We start from the raw sequence: 23,773 nt of genomic DNA on the forward strand, positions 1-23,773 counted from the left end.
ACCTGAGGCTTACAAACTCCAGCAGACAATAAAGAAGCACATACAACAGAGAGACAGAGACTAAACACAACGAGACAAATAGCCACGAGGTGGAGAACCAACCAGGAAAGCCACAAGACGCCGATTTAAATCCTGTCAGGAAGTCCCAGACTGCTATCGATATTATAAGGCTGCGGTTGCGACCCTGCGCGCTCTAAGCTCTGGGTTGCCCTAGAGGAGTCACTGAGTCATTTCCGCTCACTGCTCTTCCATGGCTACATATTCGTCTATGGTCGGATAGTTCATCTCATATGCTCCCCGACATCGCGGGACAGACGCTCGGGTCCTGTCGGCATTTTGGCATCTTGCGGAGACTCTTTTGTAATGATGGTCCCATGACTCCAATCTCGGGAAACCCAGAGTTCCCAGCCGTTCTCCAGCATTCTTTCCTCTCTCATTCTGTGGGCCAACCCATTCTCAGATTTCATAAAGTCCTGTCGCCCTCTTCTCTCCTTCTGCATCTTGCGCTACTCGCCCTGCTCTCACTTTCTGACACCGCTGTATGTTCAACTTGTTCATTGTTATACTACGCTCAAAATGCCTCACACTCTCCATAGACTGTTATTGCCCTTTGAGCATTTGTGTCTTTCAACTAGTGCCCCTGCTCATAGTGTTTCCCTTGTTTATGGCATGCTCATGAAGGATTCCGCCAATAGTCTACCAGCATTCATGAGCAGTTAGGAGAAGGAGCTGGGGGTTTTGTTTTCACCAGACGTGTGCTCTTCGGCCTTCCAGGCGTGCCAGAGATTTTCCATATCGTGTAAGGCCCAGGAGACCAATTACAAGATTCTCTCTAGGTGGTACAGAGTCTCCTCTGTCCTTCACGAGATCTATCCCTCCACCACAGATTGGTGCTGGAAATATAACGCTAGCCGGGGCATGATGGTCTGGAGGGGATACACACTCCTTTTGGTCAAGTGTCCGTTGTGTCATTCAGAGGGTTACTGGTATCAACTTGGAAGATGACCCTGCTCTTTTACTCATTTTGTTTTATGCTCGTAGGTTTCAGCGCCACACCCGTAGGCTTTTAGGTTTCCTTCTGATTGTGGCTGTTAGGACTGTGCAACAGCCATGGTATTAGGGTCGCAGCCTGTTCCGCTGGTTCTGTTCAGTCCAGCATGCATGGGATTAATCCCCTTGCAGCCGATAGGCATGGTCGGTCTGCTGACTGACACTGGTGTCAGCCTATCGGCATCTAATAATAATAATAAATAATAATAAATTTTATTTTGCATCTGGCTTGAAGCACCTGGGCTGGCTGATTGGTCCCGCCTTCCCTCCATTTAAGGACGCTGGTTTGGACGCTGGGTGTTCTAGCCTCAAAACTTTAACCTCAATTGCTCATGGTGCACGTCAGTGCAAAACTTTAGTTTGGCAGAGTACTGCCTTAGCTAGGTAGGGCTTTAGATAGAATTGCTCCCCAGATAGAATTGTTCCCTAGTTAGAATTTGTCCTTAGTAATTACTCAGGGAACTCCTACCTAGTTACTCTGCACCCTGTAGTGCTTCCACAGCAGGTGGCTGTGGCAAATCTCAAAGGTCAGATGTGCTGCGGCTCTGTGTGTGTGGCCCAGCACTGTTATACTTTTTGATTAGTACCTAATTCACACTGTCAGCTTTCTGGTTGTGCTGCAGCAGCAGCTGGCTGAAGTGGGTGCGGTCCAGTAAAGCACTGGGAGCACATGATTAACCGGTTAAGGACCAGGCCCAAAAGTATGTTAAAGACCAGGCCTCTTTTTTCAAAACTGACATGTGTCACTTTAAATGGCAATAACTTTGAGACGCTTTAACTTACACAAATGAATTTGAGATGGTTTTCTCGTAACACATTATACTTCATGTTAGTGGTAAACACTAATCAATATTTTTGCATTTATTTATAAAAAAACTAGGAAATTTGATGGAAATTTGAAAAAAATTGCAATTTTCAAAATGTGAAATTCTCTGCTTTTCAGGCGGATAGTCATACCATCCAAATACATGAATAAATATTATCTCCCATATCTCTGCTTTATATTGGCATCATCTTTTGATTGTCTTTTAATTTATTTTGGACGTCACAAGGCTTACAAGTGTAACAGCAATTTTCCAGATTTACAAGAAAATTCTCCAAACCAATTTTTTAGGGACCACTTCAGTTCTGAAAGTAATTATAAAGGCCTGTATAATAGAAATCTCCAACCAAATAGTGTCCCTCCCAAAACGAGAAAATATTAAAATATAACTTTTATTGATATATTAAAATTGTCTTAAAATATTGTGTGATTCCCTATAAAAGAGAGCACCAATCCAAGAAGAACTCCACACTAGTGCTAACTGGTCAAGTAGATCAGTATTCATTTACACACTAAACCATATAAGGCACTAGAGGGGTTAATACTGCTGCTATCATTACCTAGCAGCTTCTGAACACTTAAAGACAGCACACCTTAGTTCTGAAGAGATTGTTTCCTATTGTCATCTAGAAACACCTATCCCTGTCAGTAATAGCGCTGTCCCTAGGTTCAAAGGGCACCTGACCAATACACTAAATTACTGCCTAGATGATTAGCAGCAATTCACTCCTATTAAAGCAAGAAGTCTAGTCTCTACGCGTTTCGTTTACTTATAAAACTCATCAGGAGACTTCACTATCCCTGTCTATTAAGTTCAGGTTCAAATTTTACCACCCAGATATTGGTGTGCGGTCATAACCGCAGTTCACGGGACCCTTGTGGTGGGTGCCGCTACTTTCATAAGGTCTGACACTTCGTTACTAATACCCCGCTCATATATAGTCCCTGAGCGGAGTAAATGCCCGCCCCCTCACTGGAGCATCCAATCGCATGTTGCGAGGTGGCCCCTAACTGTCACATGACTAGAGGGGAGTGTCCATGGGCGTACTCTCAGCACGGCTCAAAGGAGATCGCGTTCGTTCATCAGAGAAAGGCATCTAAATAGGTAAGTATAGTATACCTGTCCAGGCTCACGGAATCATCAATATGCACCGAACCCCTCATCTACATAATGATACAAAAAGTATCGTTAATGTCCATCATCCATATGACATCATCTTCTCTATGTTAAAGCCAAAATATGGGATCTTTGTAGGAAACTGTCAGCTCTACCAGCAGATGTATATGAACGCATGACGTAAATAGCCCACTATCCAGGCAATAACTACTAATGGGTATAGATAACGCAGGGTGTGAATTGATCTCCATGATACAAAGTAACACCCCCCCTATTTCCATACATCATAAATACACTCAGGTAAGACATAAATCTAGATGTTCACAAAGATGTAATTCCATGTTTACAGTTACCCTACGATCCCAAGCCAAACCTTATCCTAATTAACGTGGATGCTGATCAATGTCTCAATGATACCCGGTTATAATTCACATGAATGATGATCAATGTCTAAACAATCATGACTTCTGTTGCTAATAGGTATACATAATAATGTGTTTTAAACACTAATTGAACCCTTTAAGATTCACTCTGTGTCTATACCCCCCCCACAAGATAGCGTACACCACCGTAAACAAAAATGCATGTACCCAAGTGTGGAGGACCTGCATAATAGACACAGAGAAACTACACGAACGGCAAAAAGGAAATGTTGTCGTTTAAACCACGAGGCTTGACTGATGCAAACTGGAATATCCAAAAGGCTTCACGGCGCAAAATGTGATTATCCCAATCACCCCCCCTATGATGTCTAGGAATGCGTTCGATAACCTGAAACTTTAGGGCAAATGGGTCTCCTCCATGATGTTCCCAGATGTGTTTTGAGACTGGGGTGTCTGTTCTCCTCACTACATCCCCCACGTGATCCAAAACTCTCCTACGCAGCTGCCTGCGGGTCTTACCCACATAGTTAAGTGGGCACGGACACGTCATGACATAAACTACCCCCTCAGTCTTGCAATTACAGAAGTCTTTGATTTTATAAATTCTCCCTGTGGCACAGGCCCTAATATCCGTGCCTCGTTGTATATAGGCACAGGCCCTACACGAACCACATCTATAAGTGCCAGTCGTATTTGTTCTATCCAGCCAGGTGTTATCCCTTCTAAGTGGGGAAAGGTGGCTGTGTGTTATCATGTCGGCCAAGTTTCTACCTCTACGAAAGGTAACTGAGGGCCGTTCAGGGATAACTTCCCGTATATCTGGATCCTGTTTGAGGATTCCCCAATAATCTTTTATGATATTAACCATTTCCCGAGAAGAGTTATCAAACGGACCAATCAAACGGATCAACTGTTTTTCTTCGTTCCTGCATCTGGGGGTCAATAATGACTCTCTCGGAGTATGTCTCGCCGAGGCCCTTGCCGAGTTAAATAGTGCTCGTGGATATCCCCTATTCACAAATCTTTCCAGTAATCGTTCACTTTCAAGGTCATAGTCATTCAGGTCAGAGCAGTTCCTCCGTAACCGAAGGAACTGCCCCTTCGGAATGCCTCGCTTGAGTGGGGCTGGATGGTGACTACCCCACTCAAGGAGAGCATTCGTAGCAGTTGGTTTGCGAAATAGGGTCGACCTGAATGTTCCATCAGGATTTAGACTAATCCGAATGTCCAAGAAATCAACTGTGTCCCGATGGACATAAGATGTAAAATGTAGATTGTATTCATTGTCATTTAGTTGATTCACAAATTCACCAAACTCAGTCGGTGTACCTCGCCAAACTATCAGGATGTCATCTATAAATCTGAGCCACAGCATAATATGCTGGGCCCAGGTCTCTGCATACTGGCCAAATACAACCCGATGCTCCCAATGCCCAAGGTACAAATTGGCAAAGGTAGGTGCGGCGGGGCACCCCATCGCGGTGCCCCGCCGCTGATGGTAAATCCTGCCATTGAACATAAAGGCATTGTGTGTTAGCACAAATTGAAGAAGCTGGACCACCAACTGGTTGTGAGCACCGAACTGTTCCCCCCGGGTCCCCAAATAATGCTCCACAGCTCCACACCCCAAGTCATGGGGTATGGAGCCGTAGAGCGCCTCTACATCCAAGGTCGCAAGGGCCGCCCCAGATGGAACTTGGATGCCCTCAAGTTGTCTGAGTACATCCATTGTGTCTCTGACATACGAGGGGAGAGCCAGCACGAAGGGTCGCAGTACCAGGGCGGTAACATAGTCGTTATGAATCGAGACGACTATGTCAATATGTGTAACCGGATTCTTGAAGATTGTTCTAACTATGAGATTTTATCTTGTGACCCCACAGTTGAATATGCTGAAGCTCTCACTTTGATACTTGACCAGGGCAAGTCTCAGGGCCTCATTTCCAATCAGGAATTTTTGTATATGCGACCGGAGTTCCCCCGGGTCCCCACCTTCTATGCCCTACCCAAGGTCCATAAGGGCTACCATCCCCTCAAGGGCCGCCCTATAGTCTCTGGCATGGGGGGAGTCACCGAGGGGGTCAGTCAGTATTTAGACTTGGTACTGCGACCCTTCGTGCTGGCTCTCCCCTCGTATGTCAGAGACACAATGGATGTACTCAGACAACTTGAGGGCATCCAAGTTCCATCTGGGGCGGCCCTTGCGACCTTGGATGTAGAGGCGCTCTACGGCTCCATACCCCATGACTTGGGGTGTGGAGCTGTGGAGCATTATTTGGGGACCCGGGGGGAACAGTTCGGTGCTCACAACCAGTTGGTGGTCCAGCTTCTTCAATTTGTGCTAACACACAATGCCTTTATGTTCAATGGCAGGATTTACCATCAGCGGCGGGGCACCGCGATGGGGTGCCCCGCCGCACCTACCTTTGCCAATTTGTACCTTGGGCATTGGGAGCATCGGGTTGTATTTGGCCAGTATGCAGAGACCTGGGCCCAGCATATTATGCTGTGGCTCAGATTTATAGATGACATCCTGATAGTTTGGCGAGGTACACCGACTGAGTTTGGTGAATTTGTGAATCAACTAAATGACAATGAATACAATCTACATTTTACATCTTATGTCCATCGGGACACAGTTGATTTCTTGGACATTCGGATTAGTCTAAATCCTGATGGAACATTCAGGTCGACCCTATTTCGCAAACCAACTGCTACGAATGCTCTCCTTGAGTGGGGTAGTCACCATCCAGCCCCACTCAAGCGAGGCATTCCGAAGGGGCAGTTCCTTCGGTTACGGAGGAACTGCTCTGACCTGAATGACTATGACCTTGAAAGTGAACGATTACTGGAAAGATTTGTGAATAGGGGATATCCACGAGCACTATTTAACTCGGCAAGGGCCTCGGCGAGACATACTCCGAGAGAGTCATTATTGACCCCCAGATGCAGGAACGAAGAAAAACAGTTGATCCGTTTGATTGGTCCGTTTGATAACTCTTCTCGGGAAATGGTTAATATCATAAAAGATTATTGGGGAATCCTCAAACAGGATCCAGATATACGGGAAGTTATCCCTGAACGGCCCTCAGTTACCTTTCGTAGAGGTAGAAACTTGGCCGACATGATAACACACAGCCACCTTTCCCCACTTAGAAGGGATAACACCTGGCTGGATAGAACAAATACGACTGGCACTTATAGATGTGGTTCGTGTAGGGCCTGTGCCTATATACAACGAGGCACGGATATTAGGGCCTGTGCCACAGGGAGAATTTATAAAATCAAAGACTTCTGTAATTGCAAGACTGAGGGGGTAGTTTATGTCATGACGTGTCCGTGCCCACTTAACTATGTGGGTAAGACCCGCAGGCAGCTGCGTAGGAGAGTTTTGGATCACGTGGGGGATGTAGTGAGGAGAACAGACACCCCAGTCTCAAAACACATCTGGGAACATCATGGAGGAGACCCATTTGCCCTAAAGTTTCAGGTTATCGAACGCATTCCTAGACATCATAGGGGGGGTGATTGGGATAATCACATTTTGCGCCGTGAAGCCTTTTGGATATTCCAGTTTGCATCAGTCAAGCCTCGTGGTTTAAACGACAACATTTCCTTTTTGCCGTTCGTGTAGTTTCTCTGTGTCTATTATGCAGGTCCTCCACACTTGGGTACATGCATTTTTGTTTACGGTGGTGTACGCTATCTTGTGGGGGGGGTATAGACACAGAGTGAATCTTAAAGGGTTCAATTAGTGTTTAAAACACATTATTATGTATACCTATTAGCAACAGAAGTCATGATTGTTTAGACATTGATCATCATTCATGTGAATTATAACCGGGTATCATTGAGACATTGATCAGCATCCACGTTAATTAGGATAAGGTTTGGCTTGGGATCGTAGGGTAACTGTAAACATGGAATTACATCTTTGTGAACATCTAGATTTATGTCTTACCTGAGTGTATTTATGATGTATGGAAATAGGGGGGGTGTTACTTTGTATCATGGAGATCAATTCACACCCTGCGTTATCTATACCCATTAGTAGTTATTGCCTGGATAGTGGGCTATTTACGTCATGCGTTCATATACATCTGCTGGTAGAGCTGACAGTTTCCTACAAAGATCCCATATTTTGGCTTTAACATAGAGAAGATGATGTCATATGGATGATGGACATTAACGATACTTTTTGTATCATTATGTAGATGAGGGGTTCGGTGCATATTGATGATTCCGTGAGCCTGGACAGGTATACTATACTTACCTATTTAGATGCCTCTCTCTGATGAACGAACGCGATCTCCTTTGAGCCGTGCTGAGAGTACGCCCATGGACACTCCCCTCTAGTCATGTGACAGTTAGGGGCCACCTCGCAACATGCGATTGGATGCTCCAGTGAGGGGGCGGGCATTTACTCCGCTCAGGGACTATATATGAGCGGGGTATTAGTAACGAAGTGTCAGACCTTATGAAAGTAGCGGCACCCACCACAAGGGTCCCGTGAACTGCGGTTATGACCGCACACCAATATCTGGGTGGTAAAATTTGAACCTGAACTTAATAGACAGGGATAGTGAAGTCTCCTGATGAGTTTTATAAGTAAACGAAACGCGTAGAGACTAGACTTCTTGCTTTAATAGGAGTGAATTGCTGCTAATCATCTAGGCAGTAATTTAGTGTATTGGTCAGGTGCCCTTTGAACCTAGGGACAGCGCTATTACTGACAGGGATAGGTGTTTCTAGATGACAATAGGAAACAATCTCTTCAGAACTAAGGTGTGCTGTCTTTAAGTGTTCAGAAGCTGCTAGGTAATGATAGCAGCAGTATTAACCCCTCTAGTGCCTTATATGGTTTAGTGTGTAAATGAATACTGATCTACTTGACCAGTTAGCACTAGTGTGGAGTTCTTCTTGGATTGGTGCTCTCTTTTATAGGGAATCACACAATATTTTAAGACAATTTTAATATATCAATAAAAGTTATATTTTAATATTTTCTCGTTTTGGGAGGGACACTATTTGGTTGGATATTTACTTTAGTCACCTCTGATCCTATAGAGTTAATACCTGTATAATAGAAACCCCCATAAATTACCCCATTTTCAAAACTGCACCCCTCAAATTATTCAAAACAGCATTTGGGATGTTTGTTAACCCTTTAAGCATTTCATAAGAATAAAAATAATATGGCAGTGAAATTTAGACATTTCATTTTTTTTCACTAATACATTCATTTAGACCCAAAATTAACACATTCACAAAGGGTTGAAGGAGAAAATGCATCTGACAGTTTATTGTGCAATTTCTCCCGTGCACAGAAATACCCCACATGTGGGTGTAAACTGATTTTTGGGCACACGGCAATGCATGGAAGGGAAGGAGCGACACTGGGTGTTTGAACAGCAGATTTTGCTGGAATAATTTTCAGCGCCATGCCTTATTTGCAGAGACCCTAGAGTACCAAAACAATGGAAACCCCCCAAAAGTGACCCCATTTTAGAATCCACACCCCTCACAGAATTCATCAAGGGGTATAGTCAGCATTTAGACCCTACAGTTGTTTCACAGATTTTACTAACATTGGGATGTGTAAATGAAAAATTACTAAAATGTCACTTTATCTCCAAAGTTTTCATTTTCACAAGGGGTTAAAGGAGTAAAAGCCCCCCACAGTTTGTTAAACAATTTCTCCTGAACACGGCAATACCCCATATGTGGCTATAATCTGCTGTATGGGAACATGGCGGGGCTCAGAATGGAAGGAGCGCTATTTGGCTTTTGGATGGCAGATTTTGCTGGAATAATTTTAGGTGCCATGTCGCATTAGCAGAGCCCCTAGAGTACCAATACAGTGGAAACCCCCTAAAAGTGACCCCATTTGGGAAACTATACCCCCCACAGAACATATTAAAGGGTAGAGTGAGCATTTTGACCCTACAGCTGTTTCACAGATTTTATTAACATTGGGCCATGAAAATGAAAAATTACTTTTTTTCCAACAAACTGTCAATTTAGCCCCAAATTTTTAATTTTCACAAGAGGATAAAGGAGAAAAAGCTCCATAAAGTTCGTTACACAAATTCTGCTGAACACAGAAATGCCCCATATGTGGTCATAATCTGCTGTATGGGAACATGGCGGGGCTCAGAATGGAAAGAGGGCTATTTGGCTTTTGGAGGGCAGATTTTGCTGGAATATTTTTCAGGTCCCATGTCGCATTTGCAGAGCCCCTAAAGTACCAATACAGTGGAAACCCCCTATAAGTGACCCCATTTTGGAAACTACACCCCTCATAGAATTTGTCTAGGGGTAGAGTGAGTATTTTGGCCTCACAGGTGTTTCACAGATTTTATTAACATTGGGACGTGAAAATGAAAAATTACTTTTTTTCCCAATAAATCGTCCATTTAGCGCCATAGTTTTAATTTTGCAAATAGTTTAAGAATTAAAAGCCCCCCACAGTTTGTTACACAATTTCTTCTGAACACGGCAATACCCCATATGTGGCCAAAATCTGCTGTATGGGTACATGCTGGGGCTCAGAATGGAAAGAGCGCTATTTGGATTTTGGAGGGCAGATGTTGCTGGAATAGTTTTCAGGTGCCATGTCGCATTTGCAGAGCCCCTAAAGTATCAATACAATGGAAACCCCTCAAAAGTGACCCCATTTTAGAAACTACACCTGTCAAGGAATGTATCAAGGGGTATTATCATTTTGAGCCTAAAATGCTTCCCAAAAATTAATGTACAAAATGAAAATTGAAATTTTTAAAAATATGCCATTTCGGTGCCCAATACGTTGCACCCACTTTGTGTTGTCAGAGACCTGCACTCCTAAAACTATTAAGTGGGCCATCCCGGGGGTCAAAAAATTATATATGTGGGTGTAAACTGCTGCTTGGGCACACAGCAGGGCTCAGAAGGGAAGGACCACTGTGCGTTTTAGCTTTTGGGATACAGATTTAGAGGGACCCTCTGGGCGCCATGATGTTTTTGCAGAGCCCTGGAGGTTCCAGTAAACTGGAATTCACCAAGAAGTGACCCCATTTTGTAGGGGCAATTTTAGGGTCTCTGCAAATGTGACGTGGTGTCCAAAAACGAAGAATCTAAATCTGCGCTCCAAAAGCACATATTGCTCCTTCACATCTGCACCCTGCTGGGTACCCAAATAGCAGTGTATGCCCACATGTATGACACTGGTGTACCCCGGATAACGTACTTAATGCCATATGTGGGTAGAATCGGCTGTTTGGGCACAACCGGGGACAGAAGGGAAGGAGTGCTATTTTGGTTTTTTGGAGCAGTTTGGTTTTTTTTTGCCACTTTTGCAAAGCCCCTGAATTGCCAATAAAGTGGAATCCGCAGACATGTCACCCTATTTTGGACACTACCCCACTGATGGGATTTATCAAGTGGTGTAGCGAGAATTTTTAACCCTTGAGTGTTGCATTTATTTAGTTTCCAGAAATGAAATCGCAACTGATAGAGAAGTTAAAAATGAATTTTACAGATTTGCCATTTCAGTGTGCAACATGTTGTGCCCGACTTATGTCAGCAGAGGCACTCCAAAAACTGTTAAACGGGTATCCCAGGCACAACAGCTTTTAGAGCGTTCATCTCTGATACAAGGTGGGCACAACATATTACGCACTGAAAGGACGTATTCCTGGAAAAATGGTCATTTTCACCTCTCACAATCCACTACAGTTATAGTTATATATATAAAGTTATAGCAACACTTGGGGGTTAAAAATGCTGTCTGTACCCCTGGATAAATCCTTCAGGGGTGTAGTTTCCAAAATAAGGTAATTTATCAGGGGATTCCAAATTACTGGCGTTTCAGCTCTACAAAAGTGTCATGGCATCCAAAAGCCAAACCGTCTGTGCTCCAAAAACCAAATGACCCTTCTTCCCTTCTGTGTCCGGCTGTGTCCTAGTATCAGTTTATACCCACATATGACATTATGTCCGTTATCCGGGGGTACACCAGTGTCATACATGTGTCATACATGTGTCATAAACTGCAGTTTGGACGTACAGCAGGGTGCAGAAGGGAAGGAGCGCTATGCGGCTTTTGGAGTACAGATTCAGATGTTTGGTATCTGGACGCCATGTCATGTTTGTAGAGCCTGTAAGGTACCAGAAAAGTGGATTCCATGGGGTACCAGGAGTGACCCCATTTTGAAAACTGCACCCCTCATAGAATTTATCAGGGGGTGTAGTGAGTATTAGTATCCCGGACGTGACTGCACAGCGGATGGCGAAGAGGGAATGTATAAGCTGTGCGGAGGACATTGCAAACACCAAATTCCCTACTATGTCCCCGTAGCTCCTATGATTGGGGGAGTCACTCTGGGGGTCACTTTAGGGGTCACTTCTGGTGTCTGTTCCCTCATAAGCTGTAAATCTGGGGTGTCCCCTGATATCCGCTCACACAGCTTATATATTCCCTACATGACGCACCCAGTTGTGTTCTAATAATTTGGCGATTTTTGAGGGTTTTTGTCTTCACATTGTGAGATGCTATATTTTCTTTATGTTTCTGGTGACGCGGCCATATAAGGGCTTATTCTTTGCGGGATGAGATGCATTTCGTAATGACACCATTTTTGGGTGTCTACATCTTATTGAATACATTTTATTAACCCTTTTTTGCTGGATTTAAAAAAAAAAAAATCAATCCTGGCATTGAGTTTTACTTTTTTAATTTTTCGCCATGCAGCGTACAGTATAAGTAACATGTTCCCTTTATTCTGCGGGTCGGTACGGTTACGGCGATACCTCATTTATAGTATTTTTTTATGTGTTACTAGTTCTGCAGAGGAAAAACACATTTGGGGACATAAATCAATGTTTTTTGCATCGCATCTTCTAAGAGGCGTAACATTTTTATTTTTCGGTTGACAGAGTTGGTTGAGGGCTTATTTTTTGCGGGACAACCTGCGCTTTTTATTGGTACTGTTGTCGGATGCATATGACTTTTTGATCACTTTTTATAGCATATTTTGTATGGTGAGATGGCGAAAAATCATTACTTCCGGCGAGTTTTTTCCGTTTTTTTTTTCCGGCGTTCGCCGTGTACATTAAATATTATTTCAGTTTTATTGTACAGATTGTTACGGACGCGACAATACCAAATATGCATTGTTTTTATTACTTTTTAGTTCTTTTTTTATATAATTCATTTTCTATTGAGAAAAAGGGATTTTTGGGCTTTATAAATATTAATTTTTTTCATACACTTCATTTTATTTTTTTTACATTTTTTTTTACTTTTTCATGTGTCCATTTAGGACACTTCAATCAGCAATACTTTGCTGATATAGAATGCCATGTGAGACACAGCCTGCAGGTGTCCCACATGGCATTCCGTAGCAGGATGTCAGGCTGTGTAGACGCACAGCCTGACATCAGAAGGTCCTGGCAGGATCACCAGGTATGTGGGGGCTCCGGGCAGTCTGGGGTCACTGGCCAGACCCCAGACTACCTTTTACTGCTATCGGCACCCTCCGATCTCGCCGCGGGGGGTGCCGATCAGCTTCAATTGTCGGCGGATGCCTTTCGATCGCGCCGTGATGTTTCACGGCGCGATCGAAAGGGTTAAAACGTCCAGTCGGACTCAGTTCCGACTGGACGTTATTGAGGAAGGGGTTAGGTGTTAGTAACACCTAACCCCCGTCCTCCCCGCACCCCTCCCCCCGCGAAATAGGTACCTAAAGACAGGACGTATTTTTACAATAGTCCGGTCTTTAGGTACCTGGACCGCAGGCCGTAAATTTACGTACGGCGGTCCTTAACCGGTTAAGTTGAGTTAGTCGTACAGTTTGGTAAGTGCAAGACTTTTATAATTCATTTAAGCGGCTGCTTTGTTCTGCAGTGGCAGCTTCTCTGAGAAGTGATCAGAGAAGCACCTAGTTTGTGGTGTAGCCCAGCAGTGAAGTTAAAGGGGTATTCCCATGTATATAGTTTTTTTAAAAATTTGTTGATAATTAAAAGTTAAACATTTTTGCAATTATAAGTAATTAAACATTTTGCAAAGTTTTAAAGATTTTCTCTAAATATCTTGTGGTCACAGTCTGTTGTCTTGTGGATACGACCATGAATGGAGGAACTTTCTAAGGTCAGAAAAACAGCCATGATGTCCTTATTGTAGTCGGGATATCTTCACTACACATGTAGTGTCCCTGCATGATAACCCAGCTACAATAAGAAAGTCATAGCTGGGTTCTTAACAAGTCCCAGACCACAGAAAGTTTCTGCAAGTTTCTGGTTGTATCCATTGGCAACCGATCAAGATAACAGACTGTCACCGCTAAGGGCTCGTTCACATCTGCGTTCTTCTTTCCTTATTGCAGGTTTCCGTTTCCTGCATAAAACAGATGCAGGAGACGGAAGCCTGCAGGAGACTTTCTCACCCATTCATTTGAATGGGTGAGAAAGCTGTCCGGCCGTGCGCGGCAGTGAGCGTTTTGCGCTCTCCGCCGCGAAACCGGGTTTTATAATCCGGACACAGAGTCGGACATGCAGTACTCTGTGTCCGGATAAAAAAATCCGGTTTCGCGGCGGAGAGCATAAAACGCTCACCGCCGCGCACGGCCGGACCCGATCTATGGTTTCCGTCTTCTGCCATGCAGAAGACGGAAACCATAGTACGGACACATTGAACGCAGGTGTGAACCCAGCGTAAGAAAGTTAGAGAAAATCTTTAAAACTTTGCAGAATTTTTAATACTTATATTTGCAAAAATGTTTAACTTTTAAGTATCTTCAAATGTAGATATGATTATGTACATGGGAATACCCCTTTAACCCCTTCCCGCCGATGGCATTTTTTGATTTTCGTTTTTGACTCCCCTCCTTCTAAACCCCATAACTTTTTTATTTCTCCGCTCCCAGAGCCATATGAGGTCTTAATTTTTGCGGGACAAATTTTTCTTCATGATGCCACCATTAATTATTCTATATAATGTACTGGGAAGCAGGAAAAAAATTCAGAATGGGGTGGATTTGAAGAAAAAATGCATTTCTGCGACTTTCTTACGGGCTTTGGTTTTACGGCGTTCACTGTGCAGCCAAAATGACATGCCCCCTGTATTCTGTGTTTTGGTACGGTTCCAGGGATACCAAATATATATGGTTTTATTTACATTTTGACCCCTTAAAAAAAATCCAAAACTGTGTTAAAAATTTTTTTTCTAAAAGTCGCCATATTCCGACAGCCGTAACTTTTTTAGACGTAAGTGTACGGGGATGCATAGGGCGTCTGTTTTTGCGGGGCCGGGTGTACTTTTTAGTTCTACCATAGTTCGGGAAATGTTATTGCTTTGATCACTTTTTATTCAAATTTTTATCAGAATCAAAACAGTGAAAAAACGGCGGGAATACCTAACATGTATATGTTTCACAGTTTTTAACTACTTTTATATGTGTTCTAGGGAAAGGGGGGTGATTTGAACTTTTAATACTTTTTATATTTTTTTATACTTTTTTTTTTTTACTATTTTTAAATTTTTTTTTGCATTTATTAGACCCCCTAGGGGTGTTGAACCCCAGGGCGTCTGATCACTAATGCAATGCATTACAATGCTAATGCATTGCAAAAAATCATCCTCTCTTTTGCAGGCTGCATAGACCAGCCTGCAAAAGAGAGAATTTGCAGACAACCCTGGGAGCCTTGTAAAGGCTCCCGGCTGTCATGGCAACGTGACGTCGGCCCTGGAGCATGCTCCAGGAGCCGGCGATCACCGGCAAAATGGCAGCGCCCATGCGCCGCCGGGAAAATGGCGCCTCCGGCGCCTTTGACCGTGGAGCCGGAGAGGTTAATGCCTCCGATTGGCCCGGGGACCGATCGGAGGCATTAGAGCCGGTTGTCTACTGCTTAAAGCAGTAGACACCCGGCGGCTATGGCGGCCGCCCGGCTCCCGGACGGTCGCCATAGTTACAGACCCGACATGCCAGTGCTAGTGCTAGTGGAAGCCCCCCAAATTACTACATTTTCAAAACTACACCCGTCAAGGAATTTATAGAATGTCATAGCTTTTGATAACATTGGGACTTGAAAATAAAAAAAAATACACTCTGATGGTGCTGTTTACCTGTGGACACCCTGTGGTGTTTATTGCTCATTTGTTTTTATTTATTTATTTATTTTTATATTTAGTTTTTTCTTCTTTTTTCTGTTTGTTTCGATATTATTTTTGTGCTTGTTACTTCATATTGGATTCAAAAGTTTATTTTGTGATTATGACAAATTATGTTAGATGTATTTTCTATTTTTATACTTTATTCTTTTGTTGTTTGGGTTTGTTGCTGTTTTGTGTTTAATTTTCATTCTGATTTGGCTTGACTATTTATTATCGATTGCGTTGCAGTGATTATATTATGTTTGTTGGCTATACAATGGGTTAATTTTTTGTTCAATCATACGATTCTGTGGGTGAGGTTTTTGTTCTAAATGTGTTTGGTTTAATCTATGTTTGTATACCATGAGTAAAAAAACTTTGCTTCTGAAACGCGTAGGTTTTGTTCACCACACTTATGGAATCATAGATTTTTTTTTTTTAACTTCTCATAAATAGTTGTTTTATTTTTAATATATTTTTTTTGTATTGAGTGCTGATTTTTTTTATTTCATTTGTGAATCTTTTCGAGACCCAAGTCCAAGGTTCTTTCTTTGTGCACCTTTGTCTTTTTATAATATGGATCTGAAACAATGGACATATGGGTGAGCTGTTTAGAACCTTTTTTGTCTTTGTATTATTTTAATCTAATACTTATGACCTATGAAAAAGTCATAAATATCAAAGGATTGGTTAACCCCTTTAATTGCATTGCAAAGTATAAAAGAAAACAAACCTTTTTTTCTTTTAAGTAATATCCAATGGCAAAATTCCGGTCTCCACTTTCTCTCTCAGATTGGAACCTAAAAATAAATATACAATTGTCTATTAATAATAATAATTCTAACAAAAACCACAACAAATACATATTTCCAATGCAGTAAAACACAAAATTTGAATAATTGGATTTTGAATAATAAATAATAATTTGTATTATTGACAATAATAGATAGATAGTATTTATCTATCTATCTATCTATCTATCTATCTATCTATCTATCTATCTATCTATCTATACATACATACATACATACATACATACAATTCCAAAAACAATATTATATATATATATATATACAAATAATTCCAAAAACAAAAAATGGCGATAAAAACAATTCTTTATTAATATGTATTAAAAATATATGTCCATGGGAATAAATATGACCACCAAGGAACTCTATTACTCAAGTCTTTTAGATATAAAGGGGACAATAACCCTCTACTAAAGAGTGTATTGTGTAAAGCCAAAATAGTCAGTGTCACCTATGAGGTATAATTAATATAGTAGCTCAAAGTGTTAAATACAAACGAGCAGAACAGACAGCCTCTAAACAGTATATAACAGAGGGTGCCACTGTTAAATAGTAAACTATTTACAACTCAGGTGAAAACAAAAATGCTGCAGGAGTTGCCAGCCAAACTATAAGGGGGCGTTCACACTACCATCTGTGTCCAACAGGTAGTGTCCGCTGCTAGTGTCTGCACAGACATTAGGAGCGGACACTAGCTGTGTCCGTGACACTTGTCATTCATTTAAATGGCGATCAGGTGTGTTCTTTTGCACTCCGTGCCCTTCCTTCACTGTCCGCTTGTAAAGATGTCCGACTTTTCAAGCGGACAGAAAAACCCGACATGTAGGGTTTTGTAACCTGTCATGAATGGTAGGTCAATTTTAATGCAATATCCACTTTGCCTATTGTCAACAAGCAACCTTTGATTTCCCATTCATGATGACTAAATATATAAAGCAAAACTGTATTTCATTCCAATTTAAATAAAACACCGTGAGGTTGTTTAAAAGTATCAGCAAGAACCATCAATATTAGTCCTATAGAGTGGCCACACATACTGTATAGGATCATGGAAGGAGTAAAAGAGGATACTATTCAATGAGTTTTATATCTAAAATATCTATATTTTTATATTTATAATTCAAATGTTGTCTACTTATCCCTGACTGGGAATAAATGAAATAAATTTTTCTACTACATCCTTATATAACCTCTAAATCCTTGTATATAATCTCAGACCTTTGGGTCAATATTGTTCTATTTATCTCATACTGACTTAGGCTGGTTTCACACTAGTGATGGAGTCCTGTTGGTTTTATAATGAAATCGGGTGGAAACCTAGCAGACCCATTATTATCTATGGGATCCATGTTTCTGCGTATACCAGCTTTTTAAGTGGACAGGGTCTTTGTCTTTCAGGTTCTCATGCGAACCCAAAGGACGGAAACCCGAACGCTAGTGTGAACCTAGCATTAGAAAGTCTGTAGTACACTCAAGATTTAAAGGGGTTGTCCCATCACAAGGATCCTATCTATGCTGCTTATTAACCCCTTCCCGACATGCGCCGTAATAGTACGGCGCGTGTCGGGTCTGTAACTATGGCGACCGCCCGGGAGCCAAGCGGCCGTCATAGCCGCCGGGTGTCTACTGCTTTAAGCAGTAGACAACCGGCTCTAATGCCTCCGATCGGTCCCCGGACCGATCGGAGGCATTAACCCCTCCGGTGCTGCGGTCAAAGGCGCCGGAGGCGCCATTTTCCCGGCGGCGCATGGGCGCCGCCATTTTGGCAGGGATCGCCGGCTCCTGGAGCATGCTCCAGGGCCGACGTCATGTTGCCATGACAGCCTGGAGCCTTGTTAAAGGCTCCCAGCTGGTCTGCAAATTCTCTCTTTTGCAGGCTGGTGTATGCAGCCTGCAAAAGAGATGATGATTTTTTGCAATGCATTGCAATGCATTAGCATTGTAATGCATTGCATTAGTGATCAGACCCCCTGGGGTTCAACACCCCTAGGGGGTCTAATAAATGCAAAAAAAAAATAAAAAAAAAAGTAAAAAAAAATATAAAAAAATATAAAAAAGTATTAAAAGTTCAAATCACCCCCCTTTCCCTAGAACAAATATAAAAGTAGTTAAAAACTGTGAAACATATACATGTTAGGTATCCCCGCGTCCGAAATCGCCCGCTCTACAAATCTATAAAAATATTTTTCCTGTTCGGTAAACGCCGTAGCAGGAAAAATAGTCAAAAGTGCCAAACCGCCGTTTTTTCACTGTTTTGATTCTGATAAAAATTTGAATAAAAAGTGATCAAAGCAATAACATTTCCCGAAAATGGTAGAACTAGAAAGTACACCCGGCCCCGCAAAAAAAGATGCCCTATGCATCCCCATACACCTATGTATAAAAAAGTTACGGCCGTCGGAATATGGTGACTTTTAGAAAAAAAAAATTTTAACACCGTTTTGGAATTTTTTTTAGGGGTCAAAATGTAAATAAAACCATATAAATTTGGTATCCCTGGAACCGTACCGAAACACAGAATATAGGGGACATGTCATTTTGGCTGCACAGTGAACGCCATAAACCAAAGCCTGTAAGAAAGTCGCAGAAATGCATTTTTTCTTCAAATCCACCCCATTCTGAAGTTTTTCCTGCTTCCCAGTACATTATATAGAATAATTGATGGTAGCATCATCAAGAAAAATTTGTCCCGCAAAAATTAAGACCTCATATGGCTATGGGAGCGGAGAAATAAAAAAGTTATGGGGTTTAGAAGGAGGGGAGTCAAAAACGAAAAACGAAAATCAAAAAATGCCATCGGCGGGAAGGGGTTAATGTGGATGTAAGACTTTTCCTAAATACATTGCTTCAGCAAAACTGCTTTGTTTGTCCACTATCTTACTTTATTCAATTCTTTGTGGCCACAGCCTTGACTTAGCTGCTCATGAGTCAAGTGATGTATCTGCCTGCTCTCAGGGGGGAGGAAGGAGGGGCTAAGTGCAGGGAGCGAGCCTGTGTCTATACCATCTGACCTAGCTTCCTGTTAGCAGATAGAGGAAAGGAGCTGCTTTCATTTCTTCTGTTCTCCCAGTTATCAGGCTAGCTAATACAATTGTGTTCATTATGGCAGAGACAGGCAGTCTCTGTATGTAACACAGAATGGAGTTGCTGCTACCTGTACTTCATAGTCCAATATGGGTGGGCGGAGCTACATGTGAATTTGGGGGCGGAGCTAAATGGCAGGTTGCATGTGAAACCCCGCCCACCAAATGATGCAAGAAACCAGGAAGAAAGGAGATTTTACAGCAGTAAAGACTGATGAGTATGTGAGGTGGGAATACCCCTTTAATCATAGCACCACAAAGTATAGTGGGTGGATCTCTAGCTAAAATTAGAAATAGTCACAGAAAAGGGAGGAAGTAGTATTCTGTATGCAGCTAGGGAAGAAGAAGCACGTACAGTCCTATGAAAAAGTTTAGGCACCCCTACTAATCTTGAACATTTTTAGTTCTAAATATTTTGGTGTTTGCAACAGCCATTTCAATTTGATATATCTATTAATTGATGGACACAGTAATATTTCTGGATTGAAATGAGGTTTCTTGTACTAACAGAAAATGTGCAATATGCATTAAACCAAAATTTGACCGATGCAAAAATTTTGGTAGCCTTATCAGTTTATTGATTTGAATACTCCTAACTACTTTTTACTGACTTACTGAAGCACAAAATTGTTTTTATATCCTCAGTGAGCTTTGAACGTCATAGCCAGGTGTATCCAATCATGAGAAAAGGTATTTAAGGTGGCCAATTGCAAGTTGTTCTCCTATTTGAATTTCCCCTGAAGAGTGGCATCATGGGCTACTCAAAACAACTCTCAAATGATCTGAAAACAAAGATTGTTCAACATAGTTGTTCAGGGGAAGGATACAAAAAGTTGTCTCAGAGATTTAACCTGTCAATTTCCACTGTGAGGAACATAGTAAGGAAATGGAAGACCACAGGGACAGGTCTTGTTAAGCCCAGAAGTGGCAGGCCAAGAAAAATATCAGAAAGGCAGAGAAGAAGAATGGTGATAACAGTCAAGGACAATCCACAGACCACCTCCAAAGAGCTGCAGCATCATCTTGCTGCAGATGGTGTCACTGTGCATTGGTCAAAAATACAGCGCACTTTGCACAAGGAGAAGCTGTATGGGAGAGTGATGAGAAAGAAGCCGTTTCTGCAAGCACACCACAAACAGAGTCGCCTGAGGTATGCAAAAGCACATTTGGACAAGCCAGCTTCATTTTGGAACAAGGTCCTGTGGACTGATGAAACAAAGATTGAGTTGTTTGGTCATACAAAAAGGCGTTATGCATGGCGTCCAAAAAAACCAGCATTCCAAGAAAAACACTTGCTACCCACTGTAAAATTTGGTGGAGGTTCCATCATGCTTTGGGGCTGTGTGGCCAATGCCGGCACCAGAAATCTTGATAAAGTTGAGGGTCGCATGGATTCCACTCAGTATCAGCAGATTCTTGAGAATAATGTTCAAGAATCAGTGACGAAGTTGAAGTTATGCCAGGGATGGATATTTCAGCAAGACAATGATCCAAAACACCGCTCCAAATCGACTCAGGCATTCATGCAGAGGAACAATTACAATGTTCTGGAATGGCCATCCCAGTCCCCAGACCTGAATATCATTGAACATCTGTGGGATGATTTGAAGCGGGCTGTCCATGCTCGGCGACCATCAAACTTAACTGAACTTGAATTGTTTTGTAAAGAGGAATGGTCCAAAATACCTTCATCCAGGAACTGATTAAAAGCTACAGGAAGCGACTAGAGGCTGTTATCTTTGCAAAACGAGGATCTACTAAATATTAATGTCAAATTTTGGTTTAATGCATATTGCACATTTTCTGTTAGTACAATAAACCTCATTTCAATCCAGAAATATTACTGTGTCCATCAGTTATTAAATATATCAAACTGAAATGGCTGTTGCAAACAGCAAAATATTCAGAACTAAAAATGATTAAGATTAATAGGGGTGCCCAAACTTTTTCATAGGACTGTAGCTGTGTGGCAGTATCCATTTTTTGTTTCAGACACTGTGTGCTGTGAGGAAGTGCCACAGCAGTAGCAGGGGAGAGAAGCTGTATGACAGCGCCCTGCATTATTATCAGTAAGAGGACAGGAATACATCAGGTTAAGCAAAGCTACAACCCTGGCAGCCTGCACCTACCTCTACAAGTTAACTGAGCTCCTGCAGAGGACCAGATACTGGACCTGCAGGTATCTTAGACTCTCTACTAATGCATGGGAGGTTTCAGCCAGCTACAAGCCACTGTGCCGCAGCTCACTGCTACAGGACGAGTGAACCACCAGATGCCTGCTACAATAAAGAAGTGAGTACTTCAGCTAATTCTGTCTGTCACTGTGACAGTCCACCTTCCTGCACGGTTCTCCCGGGGTGGTCGCATATGCTGCTGCTCTTCCATAGCATCTCCTCTTCCCCTTGGTATTGGGGCCCACCCTTCTGGGCATCTGGACCCACCCCCTAAGAAGAACCTGTGAGAAGAAAACATCATGAAGAGAGGAGAAGCCTGTGTCATGTGACAGTGAGAACCTGCTACAGCAGGGGTAGGGAACGTACGGCTCTCCAGCTGTTGCAAAACTACAACTCCCAGCATGCATACTGGCTCTGCTGTTCTGGGAACTCCCATGGAAGTGAATGGAGCATGCTGGGAGTTGTAGTTTCACAGCAGCTGGAGAGCCAAAGGTTCCCTACCCCTGTGCTACAGGCTGTAAAATGGTATATGGTGGCATTGAGATCTCATTAAGTGACTATAGCCCCCAGCCCAAGGGTCAGGAGTGTGGGGGAGAGATGATCACACTGATTTTTCAGAGCTGCCTTGCTCCCTTCCCCTGCAACTCACCCCTTTCTTAACGCCCCAGGTAGGTCCCCCCTCACTGGTGTACCCCTTCCACCTCTAAGTTCCCCATGTTATTCCCCCCATCACTGTCCTCAGAGACCTCTGGTGGTGCACCTCCAACCCCTTTTCAGCTCCCCATGTAAGTGTCCCCCATCACCTCAGAGTCCTGATATTAGTGACCACTTGCCCCTACCCCTCCCTGCTCCCCCAGAGTCTTGTCCTGGGTACTTACCACAAACAGAAACCTAATCCGCTTTAAAAAGTAGTTACCCATAGAAACCCATGGTCCCCGTAGACTATAATGGGGTCCGCTAGGTTTCCTCCCGGTTTCTGCCTGAAAATGGCGAAAAATGCGGAGAGAAAAGTGCTGCTCTATGCATTTTTTTTTAAAACGGTTTTGGGGATGGAATTTCTGAACGGAGTACAAGCGATGGTGTGAATCTAGCCTTAGAGGGGTTATTCGTAACCAGCCCCATATGACCTATCCTGTTCATCAGTGTATGAACTTGGACCCCACGCACCGCAGTTATGGCAGCCTCTGTGGCCTGGAAATTACAGTAGTGGACAGGGAGCGCAGCTACTCCTATTCATGTACTAACAGCGGCCTTGAGCCATTCTCAGATAGGATCATGCTAGGCAGTGGGCGGAGCTATACACTATTTTGTGGGTGGAGCTATATAGGATGAAGCTGCACAGTGTGAAGGCTGAAGAAAATGGAGTCTCATGGAAGATCAGGAGACTACACAACAGGCAGGCTGTGTGTGGGCAAGAGGAGTATATCGGGTGTAGAGTTTCAGTGAGTACGACAGGGAATGTGTTGTTCTGCTTCTGATGGGGAGGGGGGAGAACTTTGGCACATTTCAGCATCATCCGTTCAGCCCTCTCCATATGCAAACATGTACATACAGCTGGGTATCCTACGCATATGCAGCAGAGCCGAGACGCGGGAGCAGGCTGATCGAACTCTGGCACATTTCAGCGACATCCATTCAGCCCTTTGTAACACTGAAGCTGCTCAGACAGTCACATAATCACTGTAATCACAATTGCCTGATGTACCAGAGTTTAGGCAGCGCCGTAGCATACCTCTATAGGCTCTCCATATGCAAACATGTACATACAGCTGGGTATCCTATGCATATGCAGCGATGTAGCAGAGCCGAGACGCAGGAGCAGGCTGATCGAACTCTGGCAAATTTCTATAACATCCATTCAGCTGTTTCCAACACAGAAGCTGCTCAGACACTGACATAACAACACCCCTATAATCCAAATGGCCAGATGTAGCAGAGCTTAAGCAGCGCTGTAGCACAGCTGAGTACGCTCTCCATATGCAGAGATGTACATACAACTGAGTATGCTGCGCATATGCTGCGGTGTAGCAGAGCCGAGACGTGGGAGCAGGCAGATCATCCACAACAGCAATTGGCTAAATATAAGCGGCTCAGTGCCAACACGAACCCGCACACGAAGTTGCGGGTAGATGCTAGTATGACATAAAAGTCACTAGTTCCCTAAATGTTTTTGGGGTCTCTTTCCTGCACTGATCTTCACAGGA

At 43.0% G+C, this 23,773-nt stretch overlaps 1 protein-coding gene across 2 annotated transcripts in view; it reads right to left on the bottom strand.

Annotated features, from left to right (window-relative positions):
- Positions 1-23,773, bottom strand: part of GLS (glutaminase) — a 267,993-nt gene that overhangs the window by 93,636 nt on the left and 150,584 nt on the right. For both annotated transcript variants that reach the window (XM_075285137.1, XM_075285138.1), the window contains exon 10: positions 16,237-16,303. In XM_075285137.1, the coding sequence (XP_075141238.1) occupies positions 16,237-16,303 (67 nt within the window). The remainder of the gene's footprint in view (positions 1-16,236; positions 16,304-23,773) is intronic.

This window comes from Leptodactylus fuscus, chromosome 8 (assembly GCF_031893055.1).
Source record: "Leptodactylus fuscus isolate aLepFus1 chromosome 8, aLepFus1.hap2, whole genome shotgun sequence".
In the NCBI taxonomy this organism is placed as follows: Eukaryota; Metazoa; Chordata; class Amphibia; order Anura; family Leptodactylidae; genus Leptodactylus; species Leptodactylus fuscus.